The following is a 27,262-nucleotide window of genomic DNA, read 5'->3' as shown; positions in this document are numbered from 1 at the left end:
GCTTAGCCATTGCCTTCCTGTGCAATTCCGCTTGATCAAAATCTTGCTTCACAGACAGTCTGGACTTTCTCCTATTTACTTGGATTCCCACGGTAGAATTTCTTCCAGGACAATCAGTGAACAGGAGAAGTTGTGAATGATCACGTTGATTTTCTGTTTTAGAATTGTAGTCTGTTTTAGCTACAGCAGTGGGGGAAGTGAACGTAGCCATTCAGTCCTTTTTGACCATGCTTCCAAATATTGATTCAACATTAACAGCCACCTCATTTGTACTGGCACTTCTCTCTTTGCAGTAGAGGATGGTTGTTTACGGTACAGGCAATTTCCAGTCAGCTTCATAGCGTCGAGTTACCGCATTACAAACGTCACGGACTAAAGTCAGCGATTGGGTAACATTTAAAACGTCCACGCCTCCAAGAAAAATAGTTTCTCAATAGCCGAGATCCCAGACCCTCTGTACGAAGCAAGTAGCGTGGAACAAGGGGTTGGTTTTTACCAGGCTAATCAAGTGTAGATCTTTTCAAAATTTTGAAAATGTAACCATAGTAAAAATAAGAATGCATTTGAAGTTAAGGTTTATCCATCTTTATGTGAAACAGTGTGGAATAAACATTTTGTTTTATAAATCTCAAAATGTACACTTTAATAAATTTCAAATCAATGTAGAACAATCCAGGTCATGATTTCTTTGGATTAGAAACAATGAAAGACAGTCCATAATTCCTTTAAAAAAGTGAAATTGTCCTTAAATATAGAGTTAAATAAGAAATTGTGACTGATATATTAGTCTCCAGTGATTTATGAAAGAGCCATTCTCAGCTTCATTGCTTGAGGTGTGTACTTAGACTTGTATGGCTTAATCATTGAGACAAGAATGAGTTCTTATGATGGCAACTGATAGGATGGCACCCTGGGTGGTGTGCCATATCTCTAATTTAGAAGACTTTCACTGTTCATATGCAATATGGGTTGCAGAGACTTGACTGCAGAAAGTGCTGCACGTAATAGTAAATTAGGGGAAAAAGTATGATTGCACGTATTTGTCAGGATAGGAGAGTCACTGATACATAAACTGCCTCAGGATCTCATTGACCATCCCTGCTCCCACATGGCCCATGGGTCTACAGCAATCACATTAGCCAGCCATTCCTGCTGGGTATTCAATCCAGGCCATGTACTCATGTGGGATTAGCTCAGTCTCAAAGATGGATCATGTAAAATCAATGTGACTGACTTTTTTCTCACATGTCGCCCGCTGACCTTAAAGTTCAAATCAAATTGTTGGGATCAATATTTTAGATTTGCAGCTTTGGCAGAAAGCCAGAGCAAGAAGTGTATCACATAGCTACTGTATCAATAAGTTATTGTATACTTTCAACCTGTGCATTCTGGATGTGGCAGAATCCAGATAAATGTAAAGGTTTTCTCATTTAATACTCAACCCATATGGCAAGATTTTAAAAAGTTACAAAATCAAAACTGCTATGCTACACCTTCATTAAGGTTTAAAGACATTTTAAACCTTATTATTTCTAAGGTTTAAAGTGCTTTTGCTGAGATGCCAGAGAAACGTTTTGCTCACTGTCTACCAATCCCCTTCCACCACCTTTTGTCTTGCACTGCTTGTCAGCTGGCTGAAAGAAAGTTGTTATATGTGCTTACAACAAAGACAAGTTTAACTATTTGGATATATTCCATGTTGTGAAAAATGCACAGTCTTGGAGTGATAACTAAAGAACTGGCACCTTTATTTCCACGATCTTGCCGATATATCAATATCAGTGCATATACTATATTAATATCGCATATGACTTTTTGACATGCATATATACAGTACATATCAAATGTCACATTTTGCATGCCAATAAGATATTCTCCTGGATGAATCGTGTGTTACCTCTGTAGACGCTCACACCTGACCGATGATAGCGCTCAACTTGCTGCAGTTCACAAAGAGAAAAGGAAACACGAGGAAACTAGGAATTTATCACAGCTGATATCGTCATAGCAATATTTAGCAAGGACATTGCCATTAGATAATTTTCTAATATTGTGCAGCCCAGGTGTCACCCATCACTCTAAGGCAATGCTGTTGTAAAACTGCAATTGGCAAGTCAATGTAGCAAAATCAAAATAAGAAAAATGAAACTGTTTTATCTGAGCCCAAGGTCATAATTTCATGAGAATCTCAAACTGGCCCAGGCCTTTTCATATGTATTTATTCAGCCAGTTGGATTCCCAATCTGTAAAATTTTATTTTAGTGTTTGTTTTCCTGTTTTCATCAGAGGTGTTGGTGGTGTGGTAATCTGCCTTACATAACCCTGACTCTGTTCCCAGTCGGCAACATAATCCTTTAAAGGGGCCATCTTTTTTCTGAGCAGCAGAAATTTATGACAAACTGTAATTTCTTCTGCACGGAGGGAAACCACTTTGTGTGTTGGAAGTTTAAACCTTAATAGATGAGTTCAGGTCATGTATCAAGTTTTTTTTTGTGGAAATTATGTATAAGAAAGAGATCCCACCCTGTGCTGATGAGAAAATGTATACTTTCTGCTCACAGCAAAAAGGAGTTTGTAGTGCTCTCAGTTGCGGTAACTCTTTATTTTGTAGACATGTTTGTAAAGAAAATTGCTTTTAATGTTTGTTTTAAAATGTCCCCTGCTTTTCTTTAATAAAGCCCTTAGCATGACACCAATCCTAGGGGCCAGTTCCATGCCTTACCATGAGGAAAAAGGTGTGTTGCTGGTTTGGGTAGATTAGTTGAAGCAGCATTGAGAACGTAACTAGTTATCCTTGTTTTTATTAGATGTTAATTTAGATAGCCAGTTGTATATTTCAATCAGATCCGATTGAGTGAGGTTCAAAAACAGCCTTAAAAACTACGTAAGGTGCTGCTCGTTTCCCCTGTCCGCCCTTTACTTCTTTTATAGTTTTGAAAGGAGAAAAACTGCAATTCACATTTCACGTTTGGGAAGTTTTGTGATTTAAAATATTTTTCTGTCATTGTTTTTATAGTATACTACTGCAAGGAAATGCAGCTGCGTGACTCCAGTAGCCATCAAAATGTCACAAAGTTTTTTCTTTTTTTATCTGAGTCATAATTTCAAGTCATATTAATTCTGCAGTGTATTTAGTAAACTTTACATCATTCTTAAATATCAGCTATCCAGTAATTTTAAACTTAAAACTCACAGGTTGTTCTGAGTCTCAATAAATTATGGTGGAGCAGTACTGGGAAATGTGTAGTATTTCCACAAACTGCGTCCTGATTTCTTTTACTCTAACCCCGTTCAGTGTGAACCTCATGTTTATTAACTGATGCTCTACTTTTGCTTTCCAACTCTTTGAAGGCAGCTGGCGGAAGCTGAGAAGGGGGTTGGGAATACTGGTGGGTATGGTTACTATGGAGTAAGAAGCTTAACTCAAATACAGATTCATTTTAGCCTAATGCGCTCCAGTGCCAACCCTCCACTGACTCTGCATCCCATTTTAAGTGTTTTTGTGTTTCCCATTTCTCTCCCTGTCTCTTTATTTCCCCTGTCAAAGAACAGTTCAATAAGGACTGTTAATTTGTCCATGATTTATTTTACTTGTGGATGACGACACCGAGTGGATCCCTTGTAACTGCAGCGTTTACATCACATTTCATGATTCCTTTAATCCAAATCCAGATAAATCCACACGGTATCATCTGTATCCTGGAAATGTGTGCATCATCATCATCATCTTTAGCTCAACATGTTGTGATTTTCACATTTGGCTCAAACACAGACAACTGAGAGCTCTTTGTCAGGATGAAGCTATGACTCATTCAACAGTGATGTGTGTGTGTGTGCGCGCGCGCGCGTGCTGGGGTGTGTGTGTACGCGTGTCCTTACCAGAAACAGACAGTCGCTTAAAAGTCAGGGAAAATGATCTTGTTAATGACTCAGAGGTAACCACATCGAATATCTGTGGCCTTTGAAGATGATGTCATAGTGAAGAGGGTCTTGTGGTTGAAGGGGAGCTTAATTAAAACAAAGACTGTAGTCTCTGTTTGTTTTTACTTTGATACTGTTATCAGATATATTGCTATTCTTCATATATTTTTGTCAATCATCTATACTGTATGTGATGTTTCATTGGTAGTTATTCATTATAATTCTTTACTGGGATAAAGGGTGTGGAAATTATAAGTGTGAAGAGTGAGGATTGTAAGACTGATGATTGCTGCATTAGCCATTATTGATCGCTCTTCTAACGCTTCCAGAACTGCACTGAGAAACTGACTGGTTGCTGGGCTTTTTTTTCTGAGAGATTCAATTTTTTTGTTGTTGTTGTTGTAATACTCTGACTTGTCGGATTTAATGTTGGGAAGCTCCACTTTCCTTCTAGGAACTATTAGATTAATCAAATAAACAAACAAAAACTTAATAAAAATACAATTTGTTCTTTTTTTGGCAAGATATTGAAATATTAAAACTTGATACACATTACTGAACTTGTTTAAAGAAAACACCATCCAGCTGATTTGAGTTTATGTTATCTTGGCACTTTTTATATATATATTTAAATAAGCATGTAGATCTTGGTTTTACAAATATTAGAAGCAGGTAGGTTTTTTTTTTTTAGATAAATGCATCTTTTATTGCCATAGCAAGTTAGAAACCTTCACCACCTTTATCTTGATAGCCTTTACAGTTTTTTTTATGCAAAATCACCAGTGTACCAATTATTTGAAACTCTTACAATTTGTCTAAAATATGTGATTTTTACTTGATGGTTTTCCCTGGATTACATACATAAGGTGGCAAAATACAATTTCTCTAGCTGCTCTTCACAATAGTGTGCAATTCTTGTCTCTCTGATCTTTATGAAGGTGGGAAATGGATACAAATTAAAGACCTACTCACAAACATTTTCCACATCCAGTCCAATGTATAATTAAATAAATTAAGCGAATGGAACTATGTCACAAGAGTTTAAATAGAGTTTATTTTGCCACTACTCAGTGAGGAGGAAGGCAGTGGATGTCAAACAATAACCTTAGCGCCTTGTTAGAGACCGTCAGCAAAGAGGAGCATGTTGGGGTTTCTACTCTCCCCTAAGACTATTTATTCTAAGCCTTTAGCACACATCTTCCAGAGGGGTGTCAGTACTTGAAGAGGTTACTGTATAACTCCACTCCGAGACATCCTGGCCACCGTAGCACTTTGCTGTGATGCGTTAACTGACAAGAAGAAAAGGGAAAAACAGAAATATTTATGTGAAGGTGCCCTGTGAAGCGAGTCAAACTGATGGTCCTGCTGAGCCATCAATACATCAACTGCAGCTGTAAAATATCACTTTTCATGGCTAAAGATTATACATTTAAGCCTAAATGCTGTGAGCCCTAAATGGTTTAGTGTATTTTTTTGCACTCTCAAATCATTGTACATGCATTGTCTTAAAAATATTGTTTTCATGAATTTGTAAGTAAATGATAAATGCATCAATATTTTATAATAAGGAGCCTGTGAGGCTCTGAGCATTATATAATGTAGTTGAAAAGGATGCAGATAATGAAAATGTAAATAGTGACAGTGAATCATATCTGCTTCTAAACTGTTGTGTTAATGCAGCCTGACTTAATTCAGCCAGATGGAGATTTTTTGCTTCACTTTAAAAGGAGAAAAAGACAAAGACATTAGGGCAAATTAAATTAAAACTTACTGCTGGGTAAAGCTGCCTACTCTAATGTCAACACTGCACTAGAACTGCATCATTCCTGATAAATACTCTAGTTCCCACATCTCTTTGGAGAGGATTTTAAGGGAAACTTTTGGTCTGGTTATTGCTCTGTGTCTGCAAAATTTACTGACACAGATTTCTAAGATTTTGCCATATAAGGAAAATGGGGCCACGCTTTGCTGTGACAATACAAACAGAAAACAAAATGGTGCCTGTAAACAAGGAGGAGGTAGAAATTAGAGAAGATAGGAAAAGAGAGAGAGCATAAGAGAGAAATGATATGAGAAACAGTTGTCAATGTTAAAAGGTTGATTGTTGTGTTTCCCAAATATGATTCTGTCTATGAATCTGAAAGATGAATATGGTTTTCAAAACCATTATAAACATACCTTTCCTGAAGAGTGTTTAGCAACACCCTGCTTTCATGAAATATAGTGAAAACAATTCATGCGTTTTGACAACTTTTCTGCATAGCTGGCGACACTAATGAACCACAGTCAGTTTGAAGATTTGCTCCACCAAATTTTACGCCTGCTTTAATTGCAACTTCTCTGCACCACGCACACTTTGTTACACGGCTCTATGTTCTTGCAGTGCAGTACCATCCTGTCTTATGAGGAAAATAATACATTGCTACAGATAACATTGGATCTAAATTTTGGCAACCATTGAATTTATCATATTGCTTAGGACAGTATAGATAAATTGCTCTGGTAGGTCTCAACAGAGCATACTGTCGTTTTGAATGTTCTTCAATATCACCATCAGGTTTCTACTTGTAAGAACATGACTGCTCAGGATCACTGCAAAGTCAACGACTCAATGCATCACCTGGTCTTCCTTTGGTAGATGACTCAAATTGCTATTAAAAGATCAGCTGAATTTTATTGTGTTTGTAATCCTCGGATAAGAATCTGACTACAGTTGGCTCCGCCCATTTGCAGAATTTTCTATTGAATGTAACTCCAACATTTGTGCAAAATTCACCTATATGCTGATTTCTTCTGAACTTTGCGTCAAAGAGATGTGCTGTGGGAAGGTGGATCTCTGCCCGCTCACTATAGAACTCTGCTGATCGAGTGTTTCACTGCATATTTGTGGGCTCTTCATATCTTTGTGTCTGGTTTATATACTCATTTCTATACTTTGGGTTGAGTTTCAGGGTTTCACTAAACCCTGAAACATGGGTTGAGTGTGGAGGGCACAAATCAAACAGAAAGCTCTTCTTAAAAGAAAGAACCATTTAGCTGTAATCAGAAACATTTTTCACAAATGTTTCCTAAATATTGTCTCCCTCTGTGTGTTTCTAGGCCACAACTGTTTACACCATGTTCCAAATTATTATGCAAGTGATATTTTCTCAGATTTTTCTAAATGGTCAATGCAAATGACGGTCAGTATAATTTTCAAGTCATGAACTATTACAGTATAAATCAAATTTTACTGAAAAAGCTCCCCATGAGAACAGCATTTTTTTCAAAAATAAAAAACTCAAAATGCACTTTTCCAAATTATTATGCACAGCAGATTTTCTAAACATTTTATGGATTATAAAGAACTTCAAACGGTCATTCTGTGAATGTGCAGCCTTAAGTGGTCACATGTACTAAAATCAAAAGTTATTTAAATCAAAAACATCTTAACAGACCGAGTTACATGTTAACATAGGACCCCTTCTTTGATATCACCTGCACAATTCTTGCATCCATTGAACTTGTGAGTTTGTGGATAGTTTCTGCTTGAATTTCTTTGCAGGATGTCAGAATACCTTCCCAGAGCTGCTGTTTTGATATGAACTGGATTCCACCCTCAGATCTTCTGCTTGAGGAAACTCCAAAGGTTCTCAATAGGGTTGAGGTCAGAGGAGGATGGTGACCACACCATGAGTTTCTCCCCTTTTATGCCCATAGCAGCCAATGACACAGGGGTATTCCTTGCAGCATGAGATGGTGCATTGTCATGCATGAGGATGATTTTGCTACTGAATGTACGGCTCTTCTTTTTGAACCATGAAAGAAAGTGATCAGTCAGAAAGTCCATATACTTTGCTGAGGTCATTTTTACACCTTCAGGGACTCTGAAGGGGCCGACCAATGATTCTCTCCCCATGATTTCGGCCCAAACATGACTCCACCACCTCCTTGCTGACGTCACAGTCATGTTGGGATGTGGTGGCCATCCACCACCAATCCACTACTGCGTCCATCTGGACCATTCAGGGTTGCACAGAGGTCATCAGTGAACAAGTCTGTTTGAAAATTAATCTTCATGTATGGCTGGGCCCACTGCGACCGTTTCTGCTTGTGAGCTCTGGTTAGGGGCCGAATAGTAGGTTCATTCACCGCAAGTCTCTGGAGGATCCTCCATCTTGAGGTTCCAGAGGCACCAGCAGCTTCAAATACCTGTTTGCTGCTTTGTAAGGGCATTTTAATCAGCCACAAATCTCTTCACAGTACGATAACACTTCAGTTTTCATAAAATATCTAATGTTTTCATACCATGCCATACGGTTCTACACTACCTGATGATTTTAGTCAGCAGAGAGATCCTTTTTCTTTCCCATATTGCTTGAAACCTGTGGCCTGCTTAATAATGTGGAACATCCTTCTTAAGTAGATTTCCTTTAATTGAGCTCACCAGACAAACTAATCAACCCAGCTCTCTGAAATTATTCAAAGAGCCCTGACACACAATACCATCTATAAATGTAATGGCACAACAAAAAATGTAATCTTTATGATACTTAAATCCAATTTGCATAATAATTTGGAACACGTTGTAGTTGTGGATTCAAATGATGTTTGTGAGGACTATAACATATACAGAAAAATCTGTTTTAATTAAAGAAATAAAAGTAATCATTTCATCTATAGTTCTTTAAATAAAATATATTCTTTAGATTTTGTGACAGGGAGTGTATTTTGACTTGCCTCATATCCCAACTGCATTAAAGACATGACGTTTTTAATGTGTTTGTGATATGGAAACGTCAAAACACCTTATTCAACAGTTTATTCTTCCAGGTAATAAACTGGAAAAAAAAACAGATTTTTTCTGCATTTGACCCGGCGATTACCGGTCACAGCAGATCATGATAAGATTGCCATTTTGATCAGTAGGTGATTGACTGGTGCATCAGCCATTGGCCAGCACTGAATGTGACCAGAGTAAAAAAAACAAAAAACATAGCAAATGTAAGTTTGATGTAAGATGTTAAAAGTTCTTACAATTTTATTTAAATTAAAAAATAAATTATTTCCCTTTTTCAGTGCATTTTACTCTCTCTGATAGAGTCTATGATAGAGATAAAAGCTTAGTAGTCTCCTTTAATAAGCTGACCAACACTGTGCAGCTAAAGGTGGGAGAAAACTCTCAACACTCTTTTTCACTTTTTCATTCAAATGACTTTTAGGAGCAACAGTTCTGATTACTGACTAATATGGCTTTGAAACAGTAACTTTTCAACACCTTTAAAGACTCATTATCTAATATATGCCCATTTCCACCAGAAGGGGATGCACTTTGATTTTTTTTTCTCTTTTAGCAATTTTGTTCCTTCTGATCCATGAGATGTAATTCACTGACTCAACACCCAATTCTCTCTTCTGGTTTCCTCAGTGAGTGCATGTTGTGTTAACTGCAGCATAGCCTGGACTGTCTCCCTAATTCATCCTGAACAAAATTAATTGAAATGGAAAAATGTAGATTGCTATCAGTATCTTTATTTTGCCCCTGTTTTTTCAATTTAATGTTTCACCTTCACATGAATCAGTGTATCTTCATTTCCTCTTTGAGCACTGTTACGTCGTGCGGACATGGAAACCAATCTGACAGGGAGATCTAATCTTACACCTATAGGTAATATGTAAAGAATCTTCTGCTTTGCAGAAAAGCTGCATTGCAGCATTTCCTTCAATTCATTGCAAGGCAGCTGCTGCAGACTTGGGGAGGCTGCTGGACGTAATGAAGCATAGATGAAATAAAGCCTACACAACCAAACTTCCTTTGGCTCATTACAGGGATGTAGTCACTCCCCTGCTGTGGAGCGATGGTTTTATAAAAGAAAGTTTAGAAACTTTAACATAGAACTTCTAACAATTTCTTACCCAATAGATGTGCAGAATTCACTAGTACTCAGTTACAAACTCTGTGTGCTGCTGCTGTTCTTGGCCAGGAGGGGTTTTTTTTATCTCAGTGGTGTTTTAATGATTAAATAAAGGTTAATAATAAGAAATAAACTGCTATTGATCTATCATGTAGTGCACAGTTATTGTATGTGAGCGTGTATTGGGGGTGCTGTGTAAATTTAGAACATGTGACTTGGGAAGCCAATAAGTGAGAGCAGGTTTCACCTGAAACATGGATTGAGTGTGGAGGGGACAAATCAAACAGAACACTCTTCTTAAAAGAAAGAACCATTTAGCTGTAATCAGAAACAATTTTCACAAATGTTTCTTAAATATTGTCTCCCCTTGTGTGTTTCTAGGCCTTCCCATGACATCAGCCTAGAGGAGTTTGATGATGAAGATCTCTCCGAAATCACAGATGACTGTGGGATTGGACTCAACTATGATTCTGATCCTTATGAAAAGGTGATACTCTGTTTTATGGTTTTCTAATATTTTACACATTTTGTGGAATGTCTGTGTGTGTATTTATATTTGGCCTTCATCAAAGCAAAAAAAAAAAAAACAAAAACAAAACAAAAACAACAAACAAAAAAACACTTCTACATGAGTAAGTTTTTGACTCCAAGAACAAGAGCAGTGACTCACAAATCTTAAATAAAACTATAATTACTCAGTTACACTTGACAGATAATTGGCAAAGTACCCATTGAGGATAAACTGTTTCTGAAGTGGCTATAAGGGATTGAAGAACATTGTTTAACAATGCAATCTCTAAATAAAATGTGGTAAGTAACTTTCTTTGACTCTCAAAATTCACTTTACTTCAGTTTAATTCAAGGAAAGACTTCTTGTAGTTTACCCACTAAGCCAAGAAGTCGGAGATAAATTAGATTTTGGCAACATTGCTGCGGTGAACGCAGGTTTCATCCTGACTTGCGTGTCTGCTAATGCTTGGCTTGTATTTACGCTAACTGATTTTTTCCCCTAATTTTATGGGTACAGGTATAAGCTGTCTATAAACTAAAATTAAATTAAAGACATCCACAGTCAAAGTTTGACTGATTGAAACCAGGGATCTGGAGCTGGAGCTAACCTCGCTGCACAGCAAGGCAACCCAAACCAGTTCCCTGTTCAAATGGCCCAGAGCTCCTGAGCCTGTTGAACCTTTTCCAAGTAGGACCATCAGGGAGTCTCCCTCATATCCAAACGTTGCACCCTTTTTCAGCTGACGGTCTGGCCTTTTTCCGAAGCCCGGAGCCAAGCAGGGACCCCCAGCTTCTTCTCACCTTGCACTTGACTTCAAGGTGGATTAATTTTAGTAGCTCAATGAGATCCAAGTGTGCTGTTTTAAATTAACATTTTGTCTAAACCAGCCGGTTTAAACCTCCTAAATATTGAACACAAGACTTTTTGCAACTATCAACGAACTCTTATACTGTAGATGGAAAAAACAATAATTTGTAGGTCCACAACTTCTAGGAGAGTTTTGACTGCTCTTTAATTTGCAAAGCCTAACAGTTACTAACTGCAAAATAATTGAGCATCTTAGAAATAGTAGACAATATTAAAAGAAAATAATCAAATTATGTTTGATTTGCTCTCCCTATAATGTGAGGCTGAGTTAATTTTGCAGATAAGTTAATAAATTTGCAAGGATGTTGATATGTAAGGTTTTATCAAATCAGAATTGTATTCAGGGGCTTAACCAATCAATGTCCAAATAATAACCAGGAGCTGACTTCAGAGAATGGCTTGCAAATAATGAGGTTATATTAAAACAGTTTTGAAGTATACTGTTTTTTTTTTTTTCAAGTTTGTCGTCTTGTTTTAGAGTTTTGAACAAGCTGTGGACAACCAGGAACTTTCTTTTTATCTTAGTAATTTTCCATGTTACCAGAAGGTAGTTGGGAACAATTATGACTCAAAAATTTATTTTATACCAGACCTGCATAAAAAAACTGTTTTACTGAAAATTGTCTGCACAAATATGGTAAGAGAAGCTAAATTTAAGTAGGCACACAAAAAGAAACCAAACGGATACTAAAAGAAACTGTCAATATCACTGAAATTTAAAATGATTAGCTATAACGTAGGATACCTACTCTACCTGGTGTCGGTTGCACAACAATTGCAAATAGGAAAGTAAGTGTTGGTGACTTTTAGTCCACTAACTTGTCATTTGGACAATAATCCAGAATTTAAATTAAAATTTTATGAAAATTAACTTAAGCAACAAAATTTAAATAGCTTTGGTTAAAGTTTATGCAGCTATCTTCTTTGGATGAGGTGTTTGACCACTTTGCGCATCATTCTTGACCTAATTAAAGGAAATTTTGTCACCCACCAAATCCACGTCTAAATGAATTTTCATCCTCGACTGTCAGTACATAAAGAACCATGCAATAAAGCTTGATTTAATGGTTGAGTCGTGATCTGTTTCTTCCTACAAGTCTGGTCATCTTTCTTATAAGTAATTAAGTCATCTGGTTTCAACTGTTCTGTTTGCTTCTGTCTGTCCATCCTGTAGGATGTTAATGTTTTATCCTGGTGGCGTTGAGCCACGGCTGCAGCAGAGGCTGGATGACCCAGTGCAGTTTGCTGCTATGCAGAGACAACCTCCTTCTTTCCCTCCCTCCCAAGTGTGTTTTCCTTCCTCCCCTCACAGAGCGTTGCCTAGAGACAGAGCTTACACTCCCTGCTCCTTCTCTGCCACCTTTTTTCACTCCTGTTCTTTTAAAACTTCCATTCTTCTTCTTTCTCCTCCTATTCCTCTTTTTCTTGACTGGGAATGGGGATACAGCTCAGGGATTGAGTCTTAGGCTTAAGCTCCTGCCAAAGTGTTGCAGCAGATATTTTGCTTCCTTCCCCTTTAATCCTGTAACAAAACACATTTGGAAAGCTCACTTAAAACTGAGCTATGTAGAAGCCCTCTACAGGAGGAAAGATTATTTAAGAAAAAAACTTTCATCTTGTGATGTCATACATGGTCCACTCCCCCATCGACGTTCTCCACATGGATTTAAACTCCTGTCCGCATCATCAGACAGCTTGACTGCTCACTTCGCAAACATGAAAGCGTAGTTCAGACATGGCGTCAGTCCTTGTTAGGTTACATCATTGCCAAGAGGAGAGATTCTTGCTGACATGGGATGAATAGGACACACACTCAGACGCCCTCTGAGCGTTCATATATGCGTGTGTAAGTCCAAATAACAAAAAGAGAAAGCCGAGACTAGAAATTACATAGACAGGGTGCTTCACATGCTATTTGATTTTGCTTGCATCAGTAAGGTGCATGACAGTTTGTCAGCTCATCATCCCCAGCAGCAGCAGCATTTTATCCCCACTGATCATCACTCTGCTGTGGAAGACAGAGGCTTGTGGGTTTCTTGTCAGTATGATTTGATCACACTGGGCTTCATGCCTTTGATGTTGAGGAAGAGCGGCCAAGTTAAATAGTGAGATTATCTTTGCACCCCAATCCAGAGTTTTGATTAATCCTAATTAGTTGTGGGGTCCAGGTCTTAATCTGTATAACTCAGAAGATTGCTATTATGACAGAGACACGCGTATATGTGCATGTGATCAAAACAGAAGGTGTTTTTTTTCTGTTGGATTTGGCTGAAAGCGCTCCAAAAACAGTGCAATTTGTTTTAATGGAATGGTATTCTAACTTTGTTGTTAAGTTTTTGGTCCAGGGTGTCCTTTACTAAATTCTCTAAAGTGTAACTTTGACTGTATGTTTTCCTCAACCTTTCATTCCTGTAAGCAGTGTTTCACCATGTCAAACAGAGAGACCACCACAGCAGCAGAGTTTCCTCTTTCTCTTTCATGCTTTTTAATCTTTTCACAAGGTCTCACATGCACACATACTCACAACCACAAAACCCCTGCTGCTCCATGCCTTGTGGCCTCTCAAATAGCCATCTCCATCCCTCCAGAGCTCAGACTGAATGGTAGAAGCGTATGCATAATTTAGCATGTGACAGAACAGCGGTGTATGTGTCCTAGCTGTGCTGCAACTCTTAATTTGAAATGCTGACATTTACAGATGCAGCAATCCAACAGATTCAAATTTAGAGTCACCGCAAGTTATGGTGATTTTTTTTTTCTTCCAGCCTTCTGCAGTTAATTTGGAATTTCTGGGTAACCTAATATGTTTACAAATTGTGGGAGGAAGATATAGTACTTCACTCGTAACCCCATCCTGTGACATAAAATATATCTGGGTGAGATTGGATCACATAATTCTTCCCCTTTGTGTATTTGGTAAGTAAGATTATGAAAGCCTACAAAATAAACCAAGCAAAGTAATAAAGCCACCTGCTGTTCTCTGATCTTTACTATTTAAGTAATTTCAAGACTAAGAACACTAAAAATCTGAATATATAGTGCCTTTCAATACTGTGAGTATTCCTCTAGCTTTTTTTTTTCTTTTTTACATTTTGTCGTTACAACCACAAACATCAATGCATTCTTTTTTAGATTTTCTACAATGGACCAACACAAAGACTTTAACTTTGTTGGGGTAGGAAATTACAAAATGTTAGAATTAAAAATCTAAAATGTTCATGCAGATTTTTTTTTTACCTTTCTCATTTAAATAAAATATAGTACAACCAGAAAACCTCAGAAGTCAACTAATTAAGTCCAACTGCATGTGATTTATTCTCAGGATCAAGATAGCTGTTCTTTGAAGGCCTCAAGTATTTGTTAGGGAATACAAGTGAAAAAACACCACCATTGTAAAAAGAAGTTTAAAGTGGAGTTAGAAAACAATGTACCAAGTTTTGGACATCTCAGACAGCACTTTTCAATCTGTTCTCAGAAAACAGGAATTGTGTGGCACTAATATATTGCCACCAGGAGGTGATTGTCACAAATCAGACCTATAAAGTAAAGCAGCCTGAAGAAAGCCATTGTTGAATCAAAACACTCTGTGTGTGATGAAGGGAGCACAGCGAGCATGTGGCAAAAGATGCTCTGATCAGATAAGAAAAAGGGTTGTCATTTTGTCCTGTGTGGTGAATGTTATGTTGGGCATAAGTCTTACGTTGCAATGCATCTTACCCCTGAACACACCATGCCCACAGTAAAACTTGGTAGTGGCAGCATCAAGTTGTGGGGATGCAGAGAACCTGTTGCTGATGGAAGGCAGGTAGATCCATTCATGGAAGACATTACCTCAGACTGAGTGTTATGAAATGGTTTAAATAGTTGTAACACATACCTACCTGCCATATTTTCACATTTCTATTCAAATATAAAATTAATCTCATGTATAATTTTCTTCTTCCTCTACTTCCTCTTCAGTTTGTTGTAATATTTTGTGTGGTATGTAAAATAAAGTCTTTTTGAAAATACATTGAAGCTACTAGTATTAACATGAAAACATTTCAAAAGTTAAAGGAGTCTGAATATATTTCCAAAGCACTTTAAATGATTCCCAGCATCAAATATAAATTCAACACTTTGCCAAAAATAAACTAACCCCGCATCATAATAAAAACCAAAAACAATTATCTTTTCCTGTCTGCAATAATCTTTCTCAATATTCTTTTTAAAACTTAAGCTATTAAGTCTCTCCTATCTCCAAGATACTTTGATTTTATTGTTTAATTTTTTTAATTCTTTTTTGTCTCTGGTTTCACCCAACATGTGTAAAATGTTATTTGCTTTAAGCTCTCATCTTCAGGCTCTCTAAACCTTTTTGCTGCTGGTTTTTCTGCTCATTAGGATACATGGTGCTATAATTTGACCCAAAGGGTCTGTTTTCTGCACTGGTAAATGGATTTTTTTTCATTAGGGCAGCCATCATACTGTTCCTCTGATATTCAGTTGCAGCAGAGTCATTTGATTCGGTCATCTGGCCTGCAGTCTACTAATTAGAGATTGCAAAGCTTCTCTGCTTTTAAGTACATTTGCTACTTTTGTAGCTCTACTTGCTCCTGTAAAGTTGCTGAAATGCTTATATGAATGATATATGCAGGATGACAACTGGGAGCTCATATAATTGGCTTAGGTTAAATAGTGTCCTAGTACAGTAAAATGTAAGCCTGCTGATTAATAAACTGAATACATTTTCTGTCCGAGTCAGTAAGTATATTCCCAGTGGCTCGTATGCAGGAGTGCAGCATTGTGTACTAATCGAGAGGATGCATGCTACTGGGCTGGGTGGGTTGTCCTTGGGAACTGGAGACTGCAGGGATTGATTTTTGCCAACACACACTTCTTATTTATAGTTTTGTTTTATTTATTTATTTATTTTTAATCCCGCCTGCCTGTCTGCCAGGTGGCCTTGCTAGAGGATGTGTTGTGATGCTGCAGAGTGTTGTCCCCCGGCAGTTGAAGCGTTTTCACAACCTAGATATGGATCTTTAAAGTTTTTACACCGTCATATTGTTATATGTCACATATGCTCAAATGTTGTGTGGAAAAAGCACAAGGAGCCTTGGCTTTTTTACGTAGTGACTGCAGATATTTGCCTCAGAGCCATCCTCCATGGAAAACAAGATCTTTTTTCCAAACATTTCACTGTATGTTAACAACTAAATCCTCAACAAGAGATATGTTAAAGAGATACAAGTTTGCATATGCATGTGTAGTCCCTATGCAGTAGGCTGAGTGTTGATTTCAGATTCTGTAGCATAAACTGGATGCATCAGGCATCAGCAGAATTGTGTGGTGGGTATTAACATGAAAGGGTGAGAGGGTGAGCTTTGATTCGTCCATTAAACAGACGGCACTTAGAGGCACAGAAACTGCTGCGCTTGTTAACTGGATGTAATGGACAAATCAATCCAGGCATTGTTAAATTCAAAGTAGGGAATAGGGGCTCATGCAAAGAAAATCCTAAGCAATGTGGCAACGACACATTTTTTTGTATGTGTAGTATAGCATAAGCAAATGTTTTCAGCTGCTGTACACATCTGAAACCAACAGAGGAGGTGTGGTTTATTGAACCTCAAACCATTTAGTGTTGTGCTTTCCGGTAAACCAATGAAATCCGATACAGATGTGTTTGATCTAATTTTATTTTGTTCACCTCGAGCTTGCTAGTGTGATCTAATACCCTACCGTCTGCAAAGCCTTATCGTCTTTTTCATAAAGCGGATCCTCAGAAAGGCAAAAGCAATAGTCATGAGCATGAAAAACAGTTGAACATGAGCTCCATTTCAATATGTTTGTCCATCTCTTATTATAAATCATAATACTAAGTCTTGCATAAGTATTCATACGCTTTGAGCTTTTCCACATTGTATGACATACTAAACATAGTGTCTAAGTGTTAAAGAACCACAACATGTGTCTATCTATATGATTGTTTTAAAGTACCATCAAAAGAGAAATGCTGCAGTACCTGTAACAGAGGTAGTAGGGTTGAACCCAACAAACAGTAAATGTATTTTACTGTTTGTATTTTCTAAATTTTTATCTGCTTTTTTAAATCAGTATTTGTCCATTTTTAAATTTTTCTTTTCCATTCACCAAGGAAGGTTCTGACTGTTCTTCCTGCTTAGGTACTGAACTGCATTTCAAATCACCTGGTGTTGGAGTCTCTGGATGGTATCCTGGAAGGAGTGCCATCTGGGGATTCGGGGGGGGGGGGTTATGTCAATGTGGGTGATGATGATGTTACAATACAATAACTAATTCTCTCTCTCTCTCTTTTAGGATTCCCTCATCCTGGAGAAGAGTGACATGCACCACCCAGTCTGCTCCTTCCAGGATGACTTCCAAGAGTTTGAGATGATTGATGATGAAGATGAGGATGAGGAGGATGAAGATGATGAAGAGGAAGAAGTTGACCCTGATGCACCCCCGTCTCCCTCTGCATCTCCTCCTCCCTCCCCTATCCTGGGCACTCTGAAGAGCAGACCCACCACATTGAATCTTACCACCGCTGTGTCGCAGGTATGCAGAGTCAGTATTTAATCACCCAGAATGCACTAACCTCAAGTAAGCTCTTTCTATTAGCCACATACAATCGTTTATAATACTGGATCTCGTTCACTAGGATTCGTTGAACAACAACAGCAGTTTGTCCCCAAAGAAAGGAAGTTGGCAAGACTCTTTACGCAATCCAACTTCACAAAGTGAGCTCATCACATTATCTGTAAAGCACTTGATGGAAGTTATTTTATTGTACAAAACAAAACGTAGTGAATATTATTTATTTTTCATAGTGAATATGAAAAATAAATACTTCCAACTCTCCACTGAAGTTCAGATAGTTTTGATAGCTTTGAACTCTGTCAAAGTAGGCCCTTTCCTACTTTCAGGTCGTCTGTCTCCAACCCACTCATGCTTGGAGGATGGTAGCCATGTGACAGGCCAGTGCAGAGCCTCTCCACTTTCCCAGGCTCCAGGGTTGCAGAGCAAAGGTACTCCACCAAAACAAGCAGGGGAGGGCGGGAATCCCCAGTCTCCTCATAGGCCCCTCCTCTGCGACCTGGAGGGCAACAGACGGGAAAGGCCCGAATATGGTAACACGAAGGCCAGCCCATCAAGCTTGAATTTCATCCCCATTTACATCAGTGTGATGTAGTGCTGTGTTGTGGATTTGATTTAACATACAACTTGAAAAATCATTGAGCTTTTTTTTTATATATAGACATTTGCTTATATCTTGTTTTAATGAATATTGATCAGTAAAAAACAGAGATTAGCCTTTATTTTTGTCAAGCATGTTGAAATTTCTCTATCTCAGTTCCTTAGATTGTCTACCTTTTATCTCCGTTTCATCATCATCAACTTCATTAAAGTTGCAAGTGCTGTGTTTTTTGTTGTTTACCATGTTTTCTTTCTGCAACACTATTATCTTTACAGGATCATTTGGCCAGCACAAGTCCAACCCATGTCCTTCAGAGTTTACTGACTCAAAGGCAGACCCAACAATCCAGACAGCCAGAGTACCCTCTGTAGACGAGCACTCCCAGTGTTCAGACACAGAGGTGGACCATGACCTCAACAGTGACCACAACCATAAACACTCAAACCGGCGTGCCACAGACACTTATACAATCACCAGTGAGTCTGGTATGGAACCAGAAAACGATCCTGACCCAGATGGTACCAGTCATTGTTTATCATCCACGGCTCCCATGGGAGGGAATGAAGGTGCTGATACACCCTTGTCTGATGAAGAGCTGGAGAAGGACTTTGAAGTGGAGTTCATGTGCAAGGAGGCCTATGACATGGTTTGCAAGGAGAATCCATCATCTTATGTTGAATTCCCTTCGATTGAGCCCTCTGAGCCCGCGTCTTTCTCCAGCTATCACTCAAGCCGCTCAGAAGCTCCAGACCAGTCCAACCATTCAGATACTCAAACAGCTTCTGCTGTGGAGCCAGAGGCTAATGATTCAACCTCCCCATCCTCAGACCCAGGGATAGCAGACATGAACCAACAGGGTTATGTGACTTCAGACCAGGACAAGGACCTTAGCTCTCCAGGTTCTGATTCTGAAGTTGAAGGGGAGCTGGAAGCAGCATTTACTTGTGGGGGTCCTGTGGTTTCCAACATGATCTCCTCTATTTCAGAAACAGAGTTGGACTTGACAAGTGATGAGAGCAGCAGTGGACGTTCGTCTCACCTTACCAACTCAATTGAAGAGGCCAGCTCACCAACATCCGACCAGGAACTAGACCCAGATACCGAGTTAGAACAGGACAGTGGAATTGTTGGCCTCAAAACATCTCTGCTCTTGGGCCAGCGTGATCCAACCAAAGAAGACTCTCTTCTACCTTCTCCTTCCCCTAATCCCTCACCTACTATTGCTACACCCTCACTTCTTGATTCACCCATCTTACCTCCTGAGTCCTACGATGATGGTCAGGCTCTTATGGGGATGCAGAGTGTGGATGATGAGCTGGCTTGTGAACACCAGGCCGATCCAGATGAGACTCTGCCTCCAGCCCAGTGCTGCGACGATCGTCTGTCCAGACCAATGGTGCTCGAGATAGAACCAGACCATGGCCTAGAGAGTTTCAAACGCTCCTTCTACCTGCCAGTGGGGCCCAGACTAATGCCATGTGCTGATGAGTATGATGAAACAAGTGAGGGGGAGTCCGAATCAGAGAGTGAAGATGACCTAAGTGAGAATTCAGACTCCCCATGGCTTCTTAGTAACTTAGTAAATAGGATGATCTCCGAGGGCTCATATCCAATTAGTTGCCCCGAGGAGTGCTTTAGGAGGAAGGCATCTGTGTCTGATACCATCTCCCCATCTTCAGACATTGGAGATGGAGATGATTTTAATGACGAGACCCAGGATAAGAAAGCAGATATAGAGAGGTCGCAGGAAAGGGAAAAAGAAGGCAAAGGCTACAGAAAAGAGATGATGGAGCCAGAAGCAAGTTCTCATCTCTATATGAACAATCCTACTGGTGATACTATAAGCCCACTGATTTTAGAGCGCTGTGCAAATATAGAGGAGGAAACCTCCTTGTATGCCAATATAGACTGTGATAAGAACTCCACAGAGAAGCTATCAAAGAATGCTGGGAGACCAGAGGACGAAGAACCTAATAATGACTTAATGATGGAAGGCAGAAGGGATTTAGACTCGCCCAGCCTCAGCGAGAGTGTGATAAGTGACAAGGATGAGGGGCGGGAAACGGAACCCAGGCCAACAAGTCGTTCATCTGCATCTCTTGAGCGAATCACAGAGGTCAAAAACAGTTTGACGCTCGACATACCGACCGCTCAGACCAATCGCTGCTTTAGTCTTACCTACTCTACTGACAATGATGAAGAGGAGGACGATGGTGACTCTTATCCTTTCATGGGTGGCATGAGGAATCAATCGTATGGTGGTAGTGATTTAGAACTTGACAGCTCACCACCAATTGACTCCAGTGTGCACAATCATCCGTTACCTGATCATGACCTCCCACTGTGTGAGAAAGACCTGATTCTCAGGCAGTCGAATGAAGATGATGGACTGGCTTATGACTCCATGAAGTACACACTTGTGGTGGATGAGAATACAACGCTGGAACTAGTTAGCCTTCGGCGGTAGGCCTAACAATGTTTGAAAAATGAGAAAATAGAGTACAAAGTGTCCTTCAATTTTATCTGTGATGAACCTGTATTTTTTGCTGTTTTGTTCTTTTAGGTGCACCTCGGTTTTGAGTGATGACAGTGAGTTGTCTACCTTATGTGATGAAGAGCCATTGGAGACCAGCAAGGTGGGCTACAGGCACGACAATGAAGGAATCAGGCCAGAACTTTTGAGCTCTTCGGAGGACTCCTCTCCAGAGGCTGATCTGCCGTTTTCCAAGAAGTTCCTAAACGTGTTCGTCAACAGCACCTCCCGCTCCTCAAGTAAGCAGTGCAAAAATATAAATATTTTAATAGATTCTAAGATAGCTTTCATTATCACATTTAAATAGGCAAACATCTTAGCTCTGTGTTAACACAGCAGGCATAAGGAAATACTGTAGATCTGACTCAACTCAATGAATATTTTGCTTTAAAAGTTTAACATATTGCTGCCTTCACAGTAGGTATCCTCTCCTACTGTGAAGGTACCTCCTTAATATTAAGTGTAAAAGGGGGAAAAAAGTATTTCCTCAACAGCATTTATTATGTTTTCTGACTTTACCGCATAACACCTCCCAGCTACATATTTTGCTGAATACAGAAAACAGACATCCACAGCAAAGGGATTCACAGCAGCAACAAACCTGCAAAGAAAAAAATGAAACAAGATGTTTGCACTGAGCAAATGAAATAACATTTTCCTGATTATATCAAAATGAGTCATTTGTAATTTGTCTGTCTTCCATGCAGGCACAGAATCCTTTGGACTTTTCTCATGTACCATCAATGGAGAGGAGCGGGACCAGACACACAGAGCAGTGTACAGGTGAACTTTTAGGGTTCATGTAATCAGATAAGTGAATAAAGAAAGTATAAACTATCCAAAACATCTCTTATGTGTTGACACATGATTCGTAAATGTATAAACCCAGAGCATTAAGTTGGAAAACTCTTGTAAAGAGAAATTAAATGTGAATAATGTGGTTGGCTATGTTCTGAGGCAATCATCAACACTTAGGCGAAGAGAAAATGTAATTGCTACTTGTAGAACTGGGTGGTGTTAGGTGGCTGACAGCAATGAGGTCAGCTGCCACGCATCTCCAAACTAATGAGGAAAGCCCACAACAGCTTTCACTGTGCAAAAGAGGTGTTCTTTCTCCATTCTTCTATCCACAATGGAAGACCTTATCGAAGCAAATGTAGCATTTTACAACAATATCATTGTTTTGTCTTTGCCTTGTACAGGTTCATTCCTAGACATGAGGATGAACTGGAGCTGGATGTGGATGATCCTTTATATGTGGAGGAAGAAGAAGATGACTATTGGTACAGAGGCTATAACATGCGGACAGGAGAAAAAGGAATCTTTCCTGCCTTCTATGCCCATGAGGTCATAGGCCAGTCCAAAGAGTTGCTGAGTGAGTGGTGACATGCATCTGCAGTACTTTTTAACATTTCATCGAACTAAGGATTACAAAAGCGTAACACATTTGTTTTGCCCTCTGTAGGCCTGAAAAGGAATCCAGGGTGGATTGAGACATTCAATGTTCAGTTTTTGGGTTCTGTTGAGGTTCCTTATCACCAAGGCAATGGCATTCTCTGTGCTGCAATGCAAAAGGTAAGAAAAGTGAAAATATTAAAGCATACATACATTCTTTACAGTCACACTTAAAACACCCTTGTCATGAACATGAATGTCAAATTAACTTTGACTACATATTTTGCTGAAAACGGAAAACAAACATCCACAGCAAAGAGATTCACAGCAACAATAAACAAGCAAAAATATTCTCTTTCCAGATTATTTTCAATATATTTTAAGAACTGGTATTTTTAAGACAAGTTTCAGTTTATGGTGGATTTTCTCTAATCCATTCTGAATCAGTGATACAAACACATTCAAAAACATAACTGTGCTTCCACCTATATTTGGATAAATGATCTTAACAGGTTAAGAGAGACACCATACATTTTTGTAGTTAGGAACAAGTACTACTACTACAACCATGCTTTCATTTGGTATAGCATTCTCATTTTTAAAAAACATCAATACAGATGGGCCCAGAACAACAAACCAACAATCACAAAGACATTATAAATATTTTTAAAGGCTTCCTGGATGTCATCCCCAATGTAATGACCTCAAATTATGGACCATGCTTAAAAGCTCAGTTCATGCCAGGAAATCAACCAGTTTAAATGAGCTCAACCAATTCTGCTATAAAGAGTTGATAGCTACAAAACATATGTGGTTTCTTTGCAACTTGAGAAGGAATAATATACTAAATATCAGGGGAGATGCATATGTTTAGTTGAGCCTGTGTTGATAAGTTTGAACCAATGTGAATTGAGTAAAATTTGCATTACATTCACATGTGTGTACTCAACTCTTGGTTTTAAAATTTATTGAAGTTGTACAATCATTCCATCTTAAGGGAAAAAAAAAGCAAAAAATTATATAGGTCATCAATAATAGCCACAATTAATGCAACGTTCACTCTGCAGATCACAAGCTTATGCAAACTTCTGACTGACACTACATACTTACCAAACACCACCCTGAAAAACTATCAATAGCCTCATGAACACACTTTTTGTCATGTAGATTGCGATGTCGAGAAAACGGACGGTGCATGTACGACCTCCTTCTCTCTGTGAGCTGGAGATCAGCTTGCAAGGAGTTAAACTAATCATGAGTTTGGACGACGAATATGACACCCTTGATGAGGTACAAATGAATAAAAACAAGAGACAGAACATCCATCTTGTGCAGAGTAATTTTACTTCCCTCATTCATCTACAATCTTGTTCTAAATTCTGTCCATCTTCCTCTTCTCATCCCCAGTACGACAGATGTAGTCACTTCTTCCAGATGAAGAACATCTCTTTCTGTGGATGTCATCCGAGGAACAACTGGTAAACTGTCCTGTCCTCTGCCCTCCTGTTTTTACTGCACACTAACACCTGACTGATTGTATCTTATTGCTCTCATCTCTTTGCAGCTACTTTGGCTTCATCACCAAGCATCCAATGCTGAACAGATTTGCTTGCCATGTATTTGTATCCCAGGAATCCATGCGGCCTGTGGCTGAGTGTGTCGGGTACGTCTGTGTTATTAAAATGTTGATTAATGCAATCCAACAATGATCAAGAAATAGTAAAATTGTTTTTGTGTCTGTTGGCTCACAAGTTAGGTCTCATACAAGCAAAATCAACGTATATCTCCGTATATGTTAATAGCTTCTCTGTTAATCTTTCTGTACTGTATCCATATTTTGGCCTCATATTTTCCCAAATCTTCTCTGTCTTCTAACAACCTTAAAGCTAAATTATTTATTTCCTTTGTTTTTGGTCATTCCCCTCACCACTCATTAAAAAGGATTCTTTGCTCTCCACTATCTGAGTACAATGCTGGTGCCTGACAGTCGGGTCAGTGATTTTAGTGCCCATCTGTTCTTGAATGTCTCCAGATCAGAATATGTAGTGTTATTTTTGTTGTTTTAGATCTTTTAGTTGCATGCTAAAAGAATGTAGTGTGAATGGAATCAAAGTTTGGATTAAATATTAAAAGTCAAAATTGATCATTTTTTTCCCACCCTAGTTTTAAGTGGGCAGGAGGTGACAACTTAAAAGATTACACTGAATGAGGCATTTCTCATGTCGCATTCAGCAACTATATGTCTGAATAATTAAAGCTGCAGATACGCCACTGTCTGTGAAAATATTAAGACCTGACAGCAAGGCTCAGGTTTACCTATTGGCTTCTCATACTGCCTTCTGTAGACACAAGAACTGAACCTAAGTAGAACCTGCGTTTATCTTCACATTTTTGTTTTTTGTGCTGTGGTACCTGGGTATTCATTCTGAAACATCAAGACGCTAAAGCAAATTTTAAGATGCAACACCAGTCCCCATGTCTGTTTTTTTTTTTTCTTCTTTTTTTTCTGCAGTCGAGCCTTCCAAGAGTACTACCAAGAACACCTGGAGTACGCCTGCCCTACTGAAGACATCTACCTGGAGTAGAAGGAGCACACATGATGACCCCTTTCCTCTATAGCCAATGTACATTGGTTAAGTTTTCCACCAGAGGACACTGTCAGTCTTTCTTTACTATTATTTATGTTCCTCCAGGATCACTGTAAAATATTTTTCTGCATCCTTCTGAAACTGGGATCATCGTTTCTACAGTAAGCTATTTATTAGACTGATTTCATTTATCCCTTTTCCTGTTGATTTCCCTGATCGCAATGCATTGATTGCCTGTTTCTTTTACCGTTTTTCTTTTCTATGATATAAAACTAAAAAGCTGAGCACCTGTTTATTTAAAAAGTTCTTGTTTTGAACTTACATTATACCTACTACGGCTGTATCACTTCTCAATGCATGGCTGGTAGGGTTGCTGCACACTGACACCAACAAATACACATATCCAAGTGAATGACAAGCAGCTCAACAATCGTAAGGGAATGGTGTAGAATCAAAAGGTTTGTAAATATCTTTTTGTTTTGTTTTGGTTTAAAACAGCTAACTTGCTTTGTACGAAAGAAAATGTTGGAGTTGATTAGAGAAAGTTAGCGGCTCTTTTACTCAACCTACTCCCTGCGTCTTGTACAAGATAAAGTGTGTGTTGTAAATACGTGTATAGAAAGTAGACAGACATACATTGCCTCATTGAGTCTGATTGGGAACACAGACGGGACTGATTTTGCTATAGATTTTGATCTGGGTAAAAAAGTAATAAAACAATGGCTTGCCCTGATGGGAGAACACCAGATGTAAAAGTGGAATAAGTTTGGAAAAGTTGACTTGGAACCAACTTTTAATGCTATTAACTCCTTTAGTGTTTTATTCACATTGGATTAGATCCAGTAACTGTTTGAATCATATAACAGCATTGATTTTCCCTCCTGTCCTGACCTGACTGTTGTCTTGCTTGTTGACGTTTTACCACAAAGTAGCTTTCATGGCAAATTTACCGAAACTCAAAAGTGCCACAATTCAATTAATAAATACATTGTTTTGTAGATATTTATACATGTAATAATTCAAAGAAAAATAAATGCATTAGTTGAATTAACAAATATATCTTATATTATTTAAAATTTTCAGTGTTTTAACAAAATCAAAATTAGAAGTTTGCTTTTATTATATGTCAAAAGGATATGTAATTATCTTAGTGTTTATTTTATTTATTAGCTTTGTAGCTCTGTTCTTCAGGACCTCTTGAATTGATTTTATCTTTCTGTCTAACCCATTGAAGGACAGGAACAAACACTGCTACAGGCAAGATGACTGTTGTGATCGTTAATCATTTAGACATTACAGACTATTCAGAGTAATAACATGATTTTTTATAAATCTATTCATCATCAATAAATCTTTTTATAATACTGTTATTATTATCTATCCATCCATGCTAACATGCTTATCTTTAGTGGGGCTGTGAGGGGTGCTGGTGCCTATCTCCAGCGGTCAGTGGGGCAGGACAACATAGAGAGTCTGCATCCACAGGTAGAACATGCAAACTCCAAGCAGAAAGACCCCGGGATTCGAACCCAGGACCTTCTTGCTGCAAGGCAGCAGTGCTGCTATCTGCGTCACTGTGCAGCCTGGTATTGTTATTATTCTTGCTCTCAATATTATTCTTAATATTTTTTTTCAACTTGAAGTGTAGCACTGGAAATATAAAATGAATACTTATTTTAGCACAAAACCAATTACTTTTTATTAATGGTTTCAATTTAGATTTGTGTATTAATATATTATTGACATATTAATATATTAAACATTTATTGACTTACTTAATGCATTTATAAAAATGTTACCTATATGATCCTATTTTAAATATTTATCAAATAAAATATTTATTAATTAGATTGTGGCATGTTTGAGCCAAACAAACAAAATCTCACAACATTTAAACCTGCAAAATCTGCTTTGCTGGAGAGTATTTGATATTCAGGTCAAAGATAGCTGAGGCCCCCACAACAAGCCATATTCTCAATGTTTTGACTGAATTATTGTGGTTTTGGGTGATGTGTTAGCCAACATTCTGTTTTATTTTGAATTTTCTGAAAGAGACTAGTTGGAACAGTGGCTGCATGTCAGTGACACAGTAAACAGCTATTGCTTGGTCTAGGTATCAGTGAAATCTAACCTTTTCTTAGAGCTTTAAAGAGAGTTTTTATAGTCGTGGAAACTACCAAATAGTCACCGGTTACCCATATTTATTTAATGCTTCTAGGCTTGTTAAAGATGAAATAATGCACTCAATAATCTCCGCCGGTGTTGATACTGCGGAAAAATATATTTTTAGATAGGAGAAGAAGGAGGTACACCCAAAACCGAAACGGGCACCGCAGTCATCTGTTATTTGAA

General features: G+C 38.4%; 1 protein-coding gene across 2 annotated transcripts in view; it reads left to right on the top strand.

Annotated features, from left to right (window-relative positions):
- The window catches only part of mapk8ip2 (mitogen-activated protein kinase 8 interacting protein 2), a 28,704-nt gene extending 1,990 nt beyond the window's left edge, over positions 1 to 26,714 (top strand). Inside the window, exons 2-14 of one of the 2 annotated variants that reach the window (XM_014469881.2) lie at positions 10,197 to 10,302; positions 17,515 to 17,754; positions 17,858 to 17,936; positions 18,123 to 18,326; positions 18,670 to 20,857; positions 20,958 to 21,166; positions 21,635 to 21,710; positions 22,130 to 22,302; positions 22,393 to 22,502; positions 23,490 to 23,612; positions 23,730 to 23,800; positions 23,887 to 23,985; positions 24,835 to 26,714. In XM_014469881.2, coding sequence (XP_014325367.1) covers positions 10,197 to 10,302; positions 17,515 to 17,754; positions 17,858 to 17,936; positions 18,123 to 18,326; positions 18,670 to 20,857; positions 20,958 to 21,166; positions 21,635 to 21,710; positions 22,130 to 22,302; positions 22,393 to 22,502; positions 23,490 to 23,612; positions 23,730 to 23,800; positions 23,887 to 23,985; positions 24,835 to 24,907 — 3,751 coding nt within the window. In that variant the 3' untranslated portion in view covers positions 24,908 to 26,714. The remainder of the gene's footprint in view (positions 1 to 10,196; positions 10,303 to 17,514; positions 17,755 to 17,857; positions 17,937 to 18,122; positions 18,327 to 18,669; positions 20,858 to 20,957; positions 21,167 to 21,634; positions 21,711 to 22,129; positions 22,303 to 22,392; positions 22,503 to 23,489; positions 23,613 to 23,729; positions 23,801 to 23,886; positions 23,986 to 24,834) is intronic. The other variant, XM_005802021.3, reaches the window with a different exon arrangement.
- The last annotated feature ends 548 nt before the right edge of the window (positions 26,715 to 27,262 follow it).

This window comes from Xiphophorus maculatus, chromosome 2 (genome assembly GCF_002775205.1).
Source record: "Xiphophorus maculatus strain JP 163 A chromosome 2, X_maculatus-5.0-male, whole genome shotgun sequence".
Classification (NCBI taxonomy): domain Eukaryota; kingdom Metazoa; phylum Chordata; class Actinopteri; order Cyprinodontiformes; family Poeciliidae; genus Xiphophorus; species Xiphophorus maculatus.
This window is presented reverse-complemented; position numbering and strand designations above follow the sequence as displayed.